General features: G+C 36.2%; 1 protein-coding gene and 1 long non-coding RNA gene across 2 annotated transcripts; both read left to right on the plus strand.

The window, feature by feature from the left end:
* The first annotated feature begins 3658 nt into the window (after window positions 1-3658).
* LOC117334332 lies at window positions 3659-10360 on the plus strand. The gene is made up of 3 exons (XR_004534124.1): window positions 3659-3698; window positions 8934-9042; window positions 10250-10360. It is a non-coding gene; the product is annotated as an uncharacterized LOC117334332 (long non-coding RNA).
* A 146-nt stretch (window positions 10361-10506) lies between these two features.
* On the plus strand, window positions 10507-12248 carry LOC117334324 (serine-aspartate repeat-containing protein F-like; the record flags this gene model as incomplete). The annotated part of the gene is given in 1 exon segment (XM_033893868.1): window positions 10507-12248. A coding segment is annotated over 1 exon segment (1613 nt), but the record flags the coding sequence as incomplete, so codon positions are not given.
* Window positions 12249-12343: the final 95 nt, after the last annotated feature.

Consider the following 12343-nt stretch of genomic DNA (forward strand, 5'->3'; position numbering starts at 1 on the left):
ACACAGAAAGGGAACTAAATTATATATCACGTCATTCCTGCTACGCTAGCAAACAAAGTGTGACTGACCTTTTACACTTTAATTTTTGCCACTGAACTCGGGGGGGGGGGGGGGGGGGGGGGGGGGGGGGGGGGGGGTAATCAGTCAAATATGGCAAGCCAAGTTGTCATTTATTCGCGGGGCAATGTTGATCCAGTATTTTACCAAATTATATAAGATATCTTAAATGTTGATAAGATAAAATCTGAAAGTTCGAGAATAACTGCTCTTTCTGTAAGGTAAATTGCGTTTTGTTGGAAGGCACGCGGAACAAACACAATCAACCCTCTGTCGCGACCACGATCGACTAGGCACGGAGCAGATGTCGTGTTCGAACAAACATGAATATATGGCAATTATAAATCTGTTCAAACCATTATATTTAGTTTCAACTTCGTCTCGGCTCCTTCATCGAGTGGAGGACAGTTCATTATCTCAAATTCAAATCTCGTTCTTTATAAGATATCTTATAATCGAATTATGTATATCTTATATAATTTCCTTTATAATATATCTTATATAATATCAAATGGAGTGTCCGACTCTTTATAATACTGGATTCATCGAAAAGGTTATCGAAATTTAGATTACGAAGATTGCCCAACTCAATCAATTTCACTTAAAAATAGCAAATGTATATTGATCGTGTTATGCTGTGTGTCTTACTACACCTAAAATATTAACAAAATGGCGCTGTTGACGGAGAAGTAATGTTTTCGGCGCTGTTGACGGAGAAGTAATGTGCTCGGCACTGTTGACGGAGAAGTAATGTTCTCGGCGCTGTTGACGTAGAAGTAATGTTCTCGGCGCTGTTGACGGAGAAGTAGTGTTCTCGGCACTGTTGACGTAGAAGTAATATTCTCGGCGCTATTGGCGGAGAAGTAATGTTCTCGGCACTGTTGACGGAGAAGTAATGTTCTCGGCGCTGTTGACGGAGAAGTAATGTTCTCGGCGCTGTTGACGGAGAAGTAATGTTCTCGGCGCTGTTGACGGAGAAGTAATGTTCTCGGCACTGTTGACGGAGAAGTAGTGTTCTCGGCACTGTTGACGGAGAAGTGATGTTCTCGACGCTGTTGACGGAGAAGTAGTGTTCTCGGCACTGTTGACGGAGAAGTGATGTTCTCGGCACTGTTGACGGAGAAGTAATGTTCTCGGCACTGTTGACGGAGAAGTGATGTTCTCGGCGCTGTTGACGGAGAAGTAATGTTCTCGGCGCTGTTGACGGAGAAGTAATGTTCTCGGCGCTGTTGACGGAGAAGTAATGCGCCCATCCTTTTGAAGCACTTGGTTTTATTCTCATCTTACATTTTTTTTTGGGGGGGGGGGGGGGGGGGGGGGTGTCTCAAAAACCCAGGATTCCGTTTATCTTCTTTATTCCAATTCAAGTTCTTTTCCGTTGTATACTATGGTTACACTGATGAAATATTTAAGACTGTATAAAATGTACAAACAATTGTTCGAATCAGAAAGGGAAACCAATTTCCCCCTTAGCCACAGTGGGACAACAGGAAAAGAATACCGAAATGTAAACGGAATTGTAATTTTCATTCAAAATCAGCAAAGCGATGACAAAATAACTGATTGACTGAGCCCAAGACAAGGTGTACCGGCATGGTAAACGTCTTATACATTATCGACGACACTCACCATACAAATCTAGGTGACGACGACACTCACCATACAAATCTAGGTGACGACGACACTCACCATACAAATCTAGGCCACGACGACACTCACCATACAAATCTAGGTCAAATCGACGGCACTCACCATACAAATCTAGGTCACGACGACACTCACCATACAAATCTAGGTCACAATGGCACTAACCATACAAATCTAGGTCACGACGGCACTCACCCTACAAATCTAGGTCACGACGGCACTCACCATCCAAATCTAGATCACGACGACACTCACCATACAATCTAGGTCAAATCGACGACACTCGCCATACAAATCTAGGTCAAATCGACGAAACTCACAATACAAATCTAGGTCACGACGACACTCACCATACACATCTAGGTCAAATGGACGATACTCGCCATACAAATTAGGTTAAATCGACGACACTCACCATCCAAATCTAGGTTCCGACAACACTCACCATACAAATCTAGGTCACGGCCACATTCACCATACAAATCTAGGTCACGACGACACTCACCATACAAATCTAGGTCACGACGACGCTCACCATACAAATCTAGGTCACGACGACACTCACCATACAAATCTAGGTCACGACGACACTCACCATACAAATCTAGGTCACGACGACACTCACCATACAAATCTAGGTCAAATCGACGGCACTCACCATACAAATCTAAGTCACGACGACACTCACCATACAAATCTAGGTCACAATGGCACTAACCATACAAATCTAGGTCACGACGGCACTCACCCTACAAATCTAGGTCACGACGGCACTCACCCTACAAATCTAGATCACGACGACACTCACCATACAATCTAGGTCAAATCGACGACACTCACCATACAAATCTAGGTCAAATCGACGAAACTCACAATACAAATCTAGGTCACGACGACACTCACCATACACATCTAGGTCAAATCGACGATACTCGCCATACAAATTAGGTTAAATCGACGACACTCACCATCCAAATCTAGGTCCCGACAACACTCACCATACAAATCTAGGTCACGGCGACATTCACCATACAAATCTAGGTCACGACGACACTCACCATACAAATCTAGGTCACGACGACACTCACCATACAAATCTAGGTCACGACGACACTCACCATACAAATCTAGGTCACGACGACACTCACATACAAATCTAGGTCACGACGACACTCACCATACAAATCTAGGTCACGACGACGCTCACCATACAAATCTAGGTCACGACGACACTCACCGTACAAATCTAGGTCACGACGACACTCACCATACAAATCAAGGTCACGACGACACTCACCATGCAAATTTAGGTCACGACGATACTCTTTTAAAAATCAGATTATATGTTGTGAAAAATCTACATATCTACCCTTACTTTGATATAAATACTTTATTTTTATGGAAAACCCGAGTCAAGTAGTTAATTCATCAACAGAAAGCATTTATATACTAGTATACAACCAGTATGATTTGGTGAAACAATCGTCGTATTAAAGGAAATCAAAGGGTATGACCTTTAGTGGTAGTGACGCTCCGTTTAGGTGCCATATCAACGGCTGTAAGGGCTTTATAATTATTATCGGAGACGAAAGGTTAATTATTTTTTATGATAATATGGACTTTTCATAAATCTATATTATATATTCCGGTATTTCACCATTTCTTTGTATTGTTTTGTTAATTACACTTTAATTATAATTTTTTTACCTCGCCTATTGACCTATCTTCGTCTTATTATCAAAGACCTAAAATTTGTCAAATCTTGATTTAGGGTTCATTCATAATTAAAGGAAACATCACGGGTACGTCATCTTACACCAGAACACCATTTAGTCATCAACCGTCTCGTGAGCTCGTTAGCGCGTCATAGTACGGTAACCTATCAGGTAACATTGCATCAGTAACTACACGTGTATATATGTAGGTATTGGTCCCCTAAGGTAAGTACAGGTAGGACGACCAGTACCACAGAACACGGACTTTATACCACACAGGTATGTAAACTTCCTTGTCTACCAATACTTATTGATATATATATTATAGATCTTTAATGGGGAAAAAAATCATCATGGAACTTTTTCTTCCAATTTTATTCTTAAATATAATTTTTTGGATATACCAGTTTATTAATCTGTTAAACTATGTGCTCAGGAATCATAATTGGAAATACAAATAAGATATGAAGTAACCTGTAGAAATCATATTACTTATTCATATTTAAATGTGATATTAAATATACATATATCAATGATTTGTAAACATTTTTGCATCGACAATTTGCAACCATTTTAAGTTTTTCTATCAACCTGAAAATAAGCATAATTAAGTCTGCACACATGGGAACGCTCTTTTAACGTCCCAGACATGCGTCTCGACAAGTTAACACTTTACCACACCAATACACGTCAATGTTATATGACAAGGGAGCATATTTATTGTACATATTTCAATATGACATTTGTTGTTATCTACTCATATGCTTTACTCCTGTTTATGAGAAATCGTCAAATATAATTATATGTACTTAATAACTTACGTCTAGCACAGATATATACTAAAAACAAGTCAAATGTAATTTACACTTGGAATAATTCGTGTTACTAGTATATTAACAATTCTATATACTCAATTTGCTCGTAAACCAACGTGTTTCTAGACTATCTAATATTAACTGATGGCATTGTCTTTACAAAGGAACACGAGCAATAGCTTCAAATTCAAATCACCTGTTCAATTAAACCATATCGATAGTTTTAATTGTTCTCTGTATATTTTCAACACACGTTTTCGGTAATTCTATATTTCATGTTGTGACTTTAAGTCAATGCTATACACGGCATGCACTAAACGGTTTGGTCATCAGTATCAACCCAGCTCATCTCCAATGTATAGATCTGCCAATGATGAAAAGTGTACTTTTGTAAGGCAATCATAAACTTTTGGCAATAAAAATGTGAAATGAAGCTCTTCGCGCACATTACGTTGAACTAACTACACTGTAAGGAATACTAAGGATAAAATAAACAAAACACACTAGGACGGCCCAAAGGAGATAATGGTCAGTTAAAAAACCAAGAAATAAAAACCCTGTCATGCCATGAGTAAGTTCACCTCATATTTCATTTTTAAGGCATTCGTTCAGGTCGATTATAAACTATTTTCTTAATTATGGTGTCGGTGAAGCAGAAGACGCTTATCCTTACGGAATCCGTGGTCTTATTCTCTCTGTACTTTTTTGTGAGCTCCTTGTAAATAAATTCTTTGTTTGTAATGTGTCCTCGTTTGATCGACTTTAAAGTATAGAATATAAACAATGTTTTCTTGGCATTGTAAGCTATACGCGCGTGATAGATACTATATATGTTTTAACAGTAGCGTATTGCATTTCTTAATGAAGTCATTTGAGTCTAAATACAAACCAATTAGGGAAAAACTTATAAATCGTATAAAGCACACGAAATCTAATCAAATGCATTATGCAGGAAGAATTAGAATTATTTCTCAAAATGTTTGTCTCAAAATAATGACATGTGAGATGCTCTAACCGGTGGTATTACCTTAATAACAATAACAATGTATAAAAGAACTATTTATTTTGCAACTTCCATGAAGTAATCTTTAAAACAATTATGTAACACTGACAATCAATCATTAGATCTTCATCTCATAACCTATAAGAGATTTTATGATATTCAAAAGTATTTAAAGGTATTCAGTTATGTCCGGAAAAAGAGCGAAATCTATGGCAAGCCAGGTTGTCATTTATTCACGGAGCAACGTTGATCCAGGATTTTACAAAATTATATAAGATATCTTATAAACTTTATAAGATATCTTATATAATAAATGAGATATCTTATATACTAATCTTATATTATATATAAGATATTTCATAAAATATATCAGATATCTTATATAAGATATCTCATAAACAATACAAGATATCTTATAAAGAAAATTAAATACGATATCTAATATATTTTATAAGATATTCCACAAAAGATATCAGATATCTTATGTAATATATAAGATATATCATAAAAGATATAAGATATCTTATAAAGAAAATTAAATAAGATATCTAATATATTATAGAAGATATCTTATAAAGGAAAATATATAGTAGTATGCTTTTGGTGGAACATGGTATATAGGTGTACCGTAAAACAATTGATAAAAACTGAAGTTTCATAACCGGAAATCTAGTCATGATGACTATAAACCCAGAAAACTATTAATACTGACATTTCGTGATCTGTCTTCACCTTTATCATTCCCCTTTCCACGTTCAAACGTTCCACAATTATGATTTAATTCCTTTACTAATTGGAATACTTGACCTTTAACAGCACGACATTAACTTTTCATCTTTACACCTGTATATCCAGGTAGGATAGATTAATATCAAATGTCATGCGTAATTATGATTAAGGTCGTAATTGCTATTCACATGATCAACGACTAAAGCATTTAACTTAGTAAAAAAAACATAGATATGCGTGAGCGTGTGTGTGGTTTTCGATAGTTATGATTTATCCTTGGTATGAAATAGTCTGCATATCCTATTCAATAACTCATGCAGCACACGTATACAGTCCAGAGGACGAAGGGTGTCGAGATAAAATTTACTACCAGAAAAGAACATGATGGATAAATCTATGTCCATTTTTTTTATAAACAAGCGACTAGTACAACATAATGATTGTAGACAGGAAATAAAACGAGACAAAGAGTTATGGAATTTCGTGTATACTTATGAGTATTGTCAACCTGATTTACCGTACAAAATTGTTTGATGTCGCGACCCCCATTAGAGTTCACATAATTGTACACTACATGCTATGTGTATAAAATCCTTGATGATACTCTGAATAAAAATGTTGATGGTGTCACGACCATCACGATAGTTCAAGTTTAAGCCGTCAAAAATCTGTGCTGTATATTTTATATATTGTATACAAATATTAATGCATGCAAGTATGAATGCGTTATGTTGATGTAGATGGCTGAATGCATCTGTGTAAAGGTTGTAAAGGTGTATAGAGTTTATGCATTCGTTTATTTTGTTGTAATAACACATGCCATATTTTTTCTCTTTCCTCCTTTTTTTTTGCTGTGCAGTGAGTGTAATGTTTTCAGGTAGATATGACAGTGTATATACTGTATTCGCCTTAACTTAGCTAGTACTTTTATTCTCTGAAGCATTGACATTTTTAAAGTGTCCTGACGATTTTTGATTATTCTATACAAATAGTACTAGGAATATGGATGTCTCTTTGTAACAACAGACCAATATATTGAGTTCACAAAAAATATTATTTTGCGCTTTGCGTGCTAAATATGGCGGATACTGTATTATACAGTGGATATATTTTATTATGTATTTTGCTATTAGCGTATCATATAATTATTGATAATCAAATTTTCCTTTTCAGTGTTTGTCCTTTTCGTTTCTTTCTTCCTATTAAAGTAAATGTGCCGTCTATTTTTTTTTTATTATATATATATTGTGCTATTTGTGTATTATATAACTATTTTCCTTTTCCGTGTTTGTCCTTTTCGTTTCTTTCTTCCTAGTAAAGTAAATGTGCCGTCTATTTTTTTTTATTATGGTTTCTTATTGGTGATACAGCATTTGCACACTTACATTGTTACACATTATAGTCTCCCTTTTTGAGAGTTTTTAGGAAATAATATTTATCCTTAAATAAGTCAAAAGCTATGTAGCTCTTCTCATGAATGTGTGCAAATGTAGCTCCCTCTTTGCTTTGTTGTGAAAATAATATAAATATATATACATGTAAACTGTATGAATGAGTCTGTAGAATGAATGTTTCTTCTTTTTTTTTATATATATAAAACGGGTAAATGGGACGAAATGAAATTGAACGTTTGAAAGATGTGAAAGAGACCTCCTGTGAGAGGCTTCATGTTGTAACAGGGGTGAACCCCTGGTCCCAACCCTGTCTTCCCAACTTTGCTGGGATAATGAAATTCAATTTGAAACCGAAAAAGACCTGAAGTCTAGAGGTGCGGGCTGGCAAAAAAGAGCACAGGATATTTATTTTCCATCCCAATCGGGCTAGATTATTTATTTTCAGTCAAAGCAAGGTCAAGATATTTATTTTCATATTGCTTTGATAAAACCAGTATTAAAGTGATATATTTTCCCCAAATTGTGACTGAAATAGTTTCCTCGTGTGTGATTGAATACAGCTCCGGGACCTGCTGTAGGATTATGACAACAGGTTTTGGGTTTCAATTACATGTACTACCAAATCGGCAGAGAGAAATTACATATTATAGTGTGACTAAAGGTGGGGTCAACATATGAACTATAATCACATAAATGACTAGTTATTATCAATTCTGATTGTGTTAGTGGAATCCCTGCATAACCCCAAGTTGAGTGAAGGGGGTACCCTAATAAAATGATAAAAAAATTTAACAGGCTAAATTCTTTTTTTTTTTTTTAATCAATTGCAATACTTAACACTGTATGCAAAATTTCACAAAAATTTTAATGTATACAACCTTGCCAACTAGAATGATTGTAGTTGTAATCACAGTCTACATTTTATACTTCTAAAATCCATATATATGTACTTTCTACAAAATTAATTTAAGAAATTTCAAAACCGGAAAATTACTTTTTAGCATGTCAAACATGTCACTTATTATAGTGAAGGAAAGATATTAAACAGCGTTATCACAATTGGACCAGTACTGTATTCACTGTATAGCGAAATGCATTATCATTTGAAAATAAAATGTAGCTTTGAATTAAATAAAAATGTATTGCATCAATACTACACAAAAGAATAGGACGCAAGTTATCACAACTTATTAATGTCCTCTCCACAATACAATTATACATGTGTAAAACTTAGCAATGGCCTGCACCATGCCGTACAAATTTCATATAGCATAAATAAAGCAGAACAGGAAAGAAGCAAAGGAGTAAAAGAAAGAAAGAGAAGCAAAGGGATAAAAGAAAGAAAGAAAGAAATATGCTGATAAATTAAATAGGAAACAGGAAACTTTTACTGACCATAATGTTCTTTTCATTGAAATCAAAAACGACAACCATAATATATTGAAACAGTTGTAAAACTTAAAAAAAAACTCTCTATAAGGGTTAAATGAACAAAGTATTACAGTGATTGGCACACTGCAGAAACAACAAGTTATGTAACGTACATAACAGATTGTACATTTTCACATTACAGATTTTCGCCATGTCCATCGTTACCTGCTTGTGTTTGTGTGGTTTCCTGGGAGTTCTGGTGTCAGCTTTACCGGTACAACAACAGTCTGTCGCGGACTGGGTAGATCCAGGTAAACTATTATCATGTTTTATAAAATACTTTCTTAGTAGCTGAAACACAACTGAGATACTACCGATTGATCAGTACAATTATATGCATACTTAGAATTACTAATTTTCATGTTTTTTTCTGAGTTTTTAAAAAAAAATTTTTTTTTTTTTTTTTTTTTTTTTGTCATGATGCCATTGAAAGAACTCATCAATGAACCATAGCCCTATTAGACTGAACCTTACAATGTGCTTAATTCCTGCAATATTATCGTGTTATCGAAAATAAACACAAAAATCCATGGTATGCACTTTTTGAAAAAGAAACCCGACATTTTAAAATATATGTGAGGGCATACTATGAATTCGCAGTTTATATCGTTATGGCTTTTTTTAATGAAAGAAAAAAGTAAAACAATCAATTTTAACGAAGTACAAACGTTGCTTCCTTATACGATATTGACGTGCCCTTTGATTTGACCGTTTATGACCTCATTAGCAGTGAAGTAACACACAAGGAAGCGAGCATAATTGATTACCTAATAAATCAATAAGTCAAAATGACATTAATTATTGGCAAAATCTTGCTCATTTTATTATTTATATTATAGAATAGACTGTGAACAGCTTCTAACACTGAATCACATGTTTATGGGACGGAGTGAATGAACTTTGACATCAAGCACACGTCAGTCCCGCACGTGTTCTATGTAGATTGTATTCGGTGTGTTATTTATCACCGGTTATATCATCCTCCAATTAAAAAAAAACTTACGTACTAATGTTTACTTAAAAAATAATTAAGTAAATACCCGTCAATAACTGTTACAATGACGTTTACCACCCCCCCCCCCCCCCCCCCCCCCCCCCTCAAACAAACAAACAAAACAGAAAGAAAACCGAAGATATATAAAATAAGACTTTATGTAGACTATGTGAACTTACCTGCTAATTTCCCGATAATCGCCCTGTCTGTTTCTCGCTGTCATCCTGATACATTGCAAGGTGTGTGTGATAACTTCTGATGGAATATACACTGTGGGATACTAGGCTTATGCTGTATATTATTAGAAAATTTTCGTCATAATGTGCGCGGTACCCATTTCTACATGACCCTCTTCAACAGGGTCCTTTGAGGGACACCTTGTATATACATGTATATAAAAGTCTATTAATATTTCTGGGGTGCCATTATGAGATGTTCTTTGAGATATCCTGTTTTCATTTCAGTTGCTGAGGCACCAGGCCAGAGCTTCATTCCCAAACCAGATGGACAGCAAAATCAAAACCGCGTGTCACAAGCAACTTCAGTTGGGAAAAGAAATCTGAGACGCATTGGTTTCCAAAACAGTAACAATATCTTTTTCCGTGATCAACCAATGTCTGTACTTGGATCAGATGGTCAAATGTACTACGTCGGTAGCCAGCTTAGTCCAGCTAAGACTTCTCAACAAGCCTCGTCTGACGGATATGCTATCTCTGCCACAGATAATTCAGTCCCACAGCCAACACTCGGATTCGGAACCCAGCCAGAATCCGCGCTCTCACTCTCAGGACAGCCGAGTCACGCAGAATCTAGTCCATCCCAGGCCAAGTTAGAAGCCGAGATACAGGCCATGAGGGCCGATCTTCTTGTAGATCCAACACTGCCCAATATCTTACCAACTGACTCCGTTCTTACAATGAATACCGATGTAACAAATAGTGAAGACAATTATAATGATGATTCAGATAACGAAGATGATGACGATGAAAATGATGAAGATGACGACGAAAGTGACGAAGATGATGACGGAAATGATGGAGAGGATGACGATACAAATGATGAAGATGATGACGATACAAATAACGAAGTTGATGATGATGTAAACAATGACGATGATGACGATACAAATGATGACAATGATGACGATACAAATAACGAAGTTGATGATGATGTAAACAATGACGATGATGACGATACAAATGATGACGATGATGACGATACAAATAACGAAGTTGATGATGATGTAAACAATGACGATGATGACGATACAAATGATGACGATACAAATGATGAAGATGATGACGATACAAATAACGAAGTTGATGATGTAAACAATGACGATGATGACGATACAAATGATGACGATACAAATGATGAAGATGATGACGATACAAATAACGAAGTTGATGATGTAAACAATGACGATGATGACGATACAAATGATGACGATACAAATGATGAAGATGATGACGATACAAATAACGAAGTTGATGATGATGTAAACAATGACGATGATGACGATACAAATGATGATACTGATGGCGCAAATGATGAAGATGGCGACGATGTAGACGACAATGATGACAATGCAGCTGATGACGTTGATAACGAGGACAGTTTCAATACAAATGATGAAGATGATGAAGACGTCAATGATAATGCCGATGACTTTAACGGTGACAACGATGTTGAAGATGGTGACGATTTAGCTGAAGACGTAGATGATAATAATGCAAATGATGAGGACGAAAATGATGTAACTGATGATGAGGATGAAAATGATCAAAACAATGACGACATAGAAAACGAAGATGATGATGATGCAACTGACAATGGTGATATAGATAACGGTGACGAAGACGATTCAGACAACAATCAATACGACGATATCGAAGAAGCTGATACTGATGCCGATAATGACAATGAACATGACGACAATGATGGAGATGGAGAGGAAATAGAACCTTTTGATGATAAAGATGAAGAGAATGAAGAGGATGAAGAGGAGGTTGAAGATGATATCGACGACTCTATAGAAAATGACATTGATGGCGAATCAATGACAGATGACAGTGCTGAAGAAAACACCGCTTTTGTTGACGATAGCATAGACGACAGTAATTATGATGACGGTTTAATTTCTATGGAACAAGAGAGCGAAGACGACGATAATGAAAATCAATCGAATGAAATCTCTGTGAACGGTGTCGAAGATGAAGATTTACAATCAAATGAGTTAAATGAATTAGACGACGCGGACGCGGACGCGGACGCGGACGTAGATGATGGCACCACAAGTGCGGAATTAATACCAGAGGATACCGACGACAACGATGATGACGATATATCAGAGGATACCGACGACAATGACGCTGACGATGATGATATACCAGAGGATACCGTTGATGACGACGATGATGATGACGATGATGATATGCCAGAGGATACCGTTGATGACGACGACGATAATGATGATGATGATGATGATGATGATGATGATGATGATGATGATGATGAAGAAGAAGACGACGACGACGACAATTTACCATTAAATACAT

The sequence above is a fragment of the Pecten maximus genome, chromosome 1 (assembly GCF_902652985.1).
Source record: "Pecten maximus chromosome 1, xPecMax1.1, whole genome shotgun sequence".
Classification (NCBI taxonomy): domain Eukaryota; kingdom Metazoa; phylum Mollusca; class Bivalvia; order Pectinida; family Pectinidae; genus Pecten; species Pecten maximus.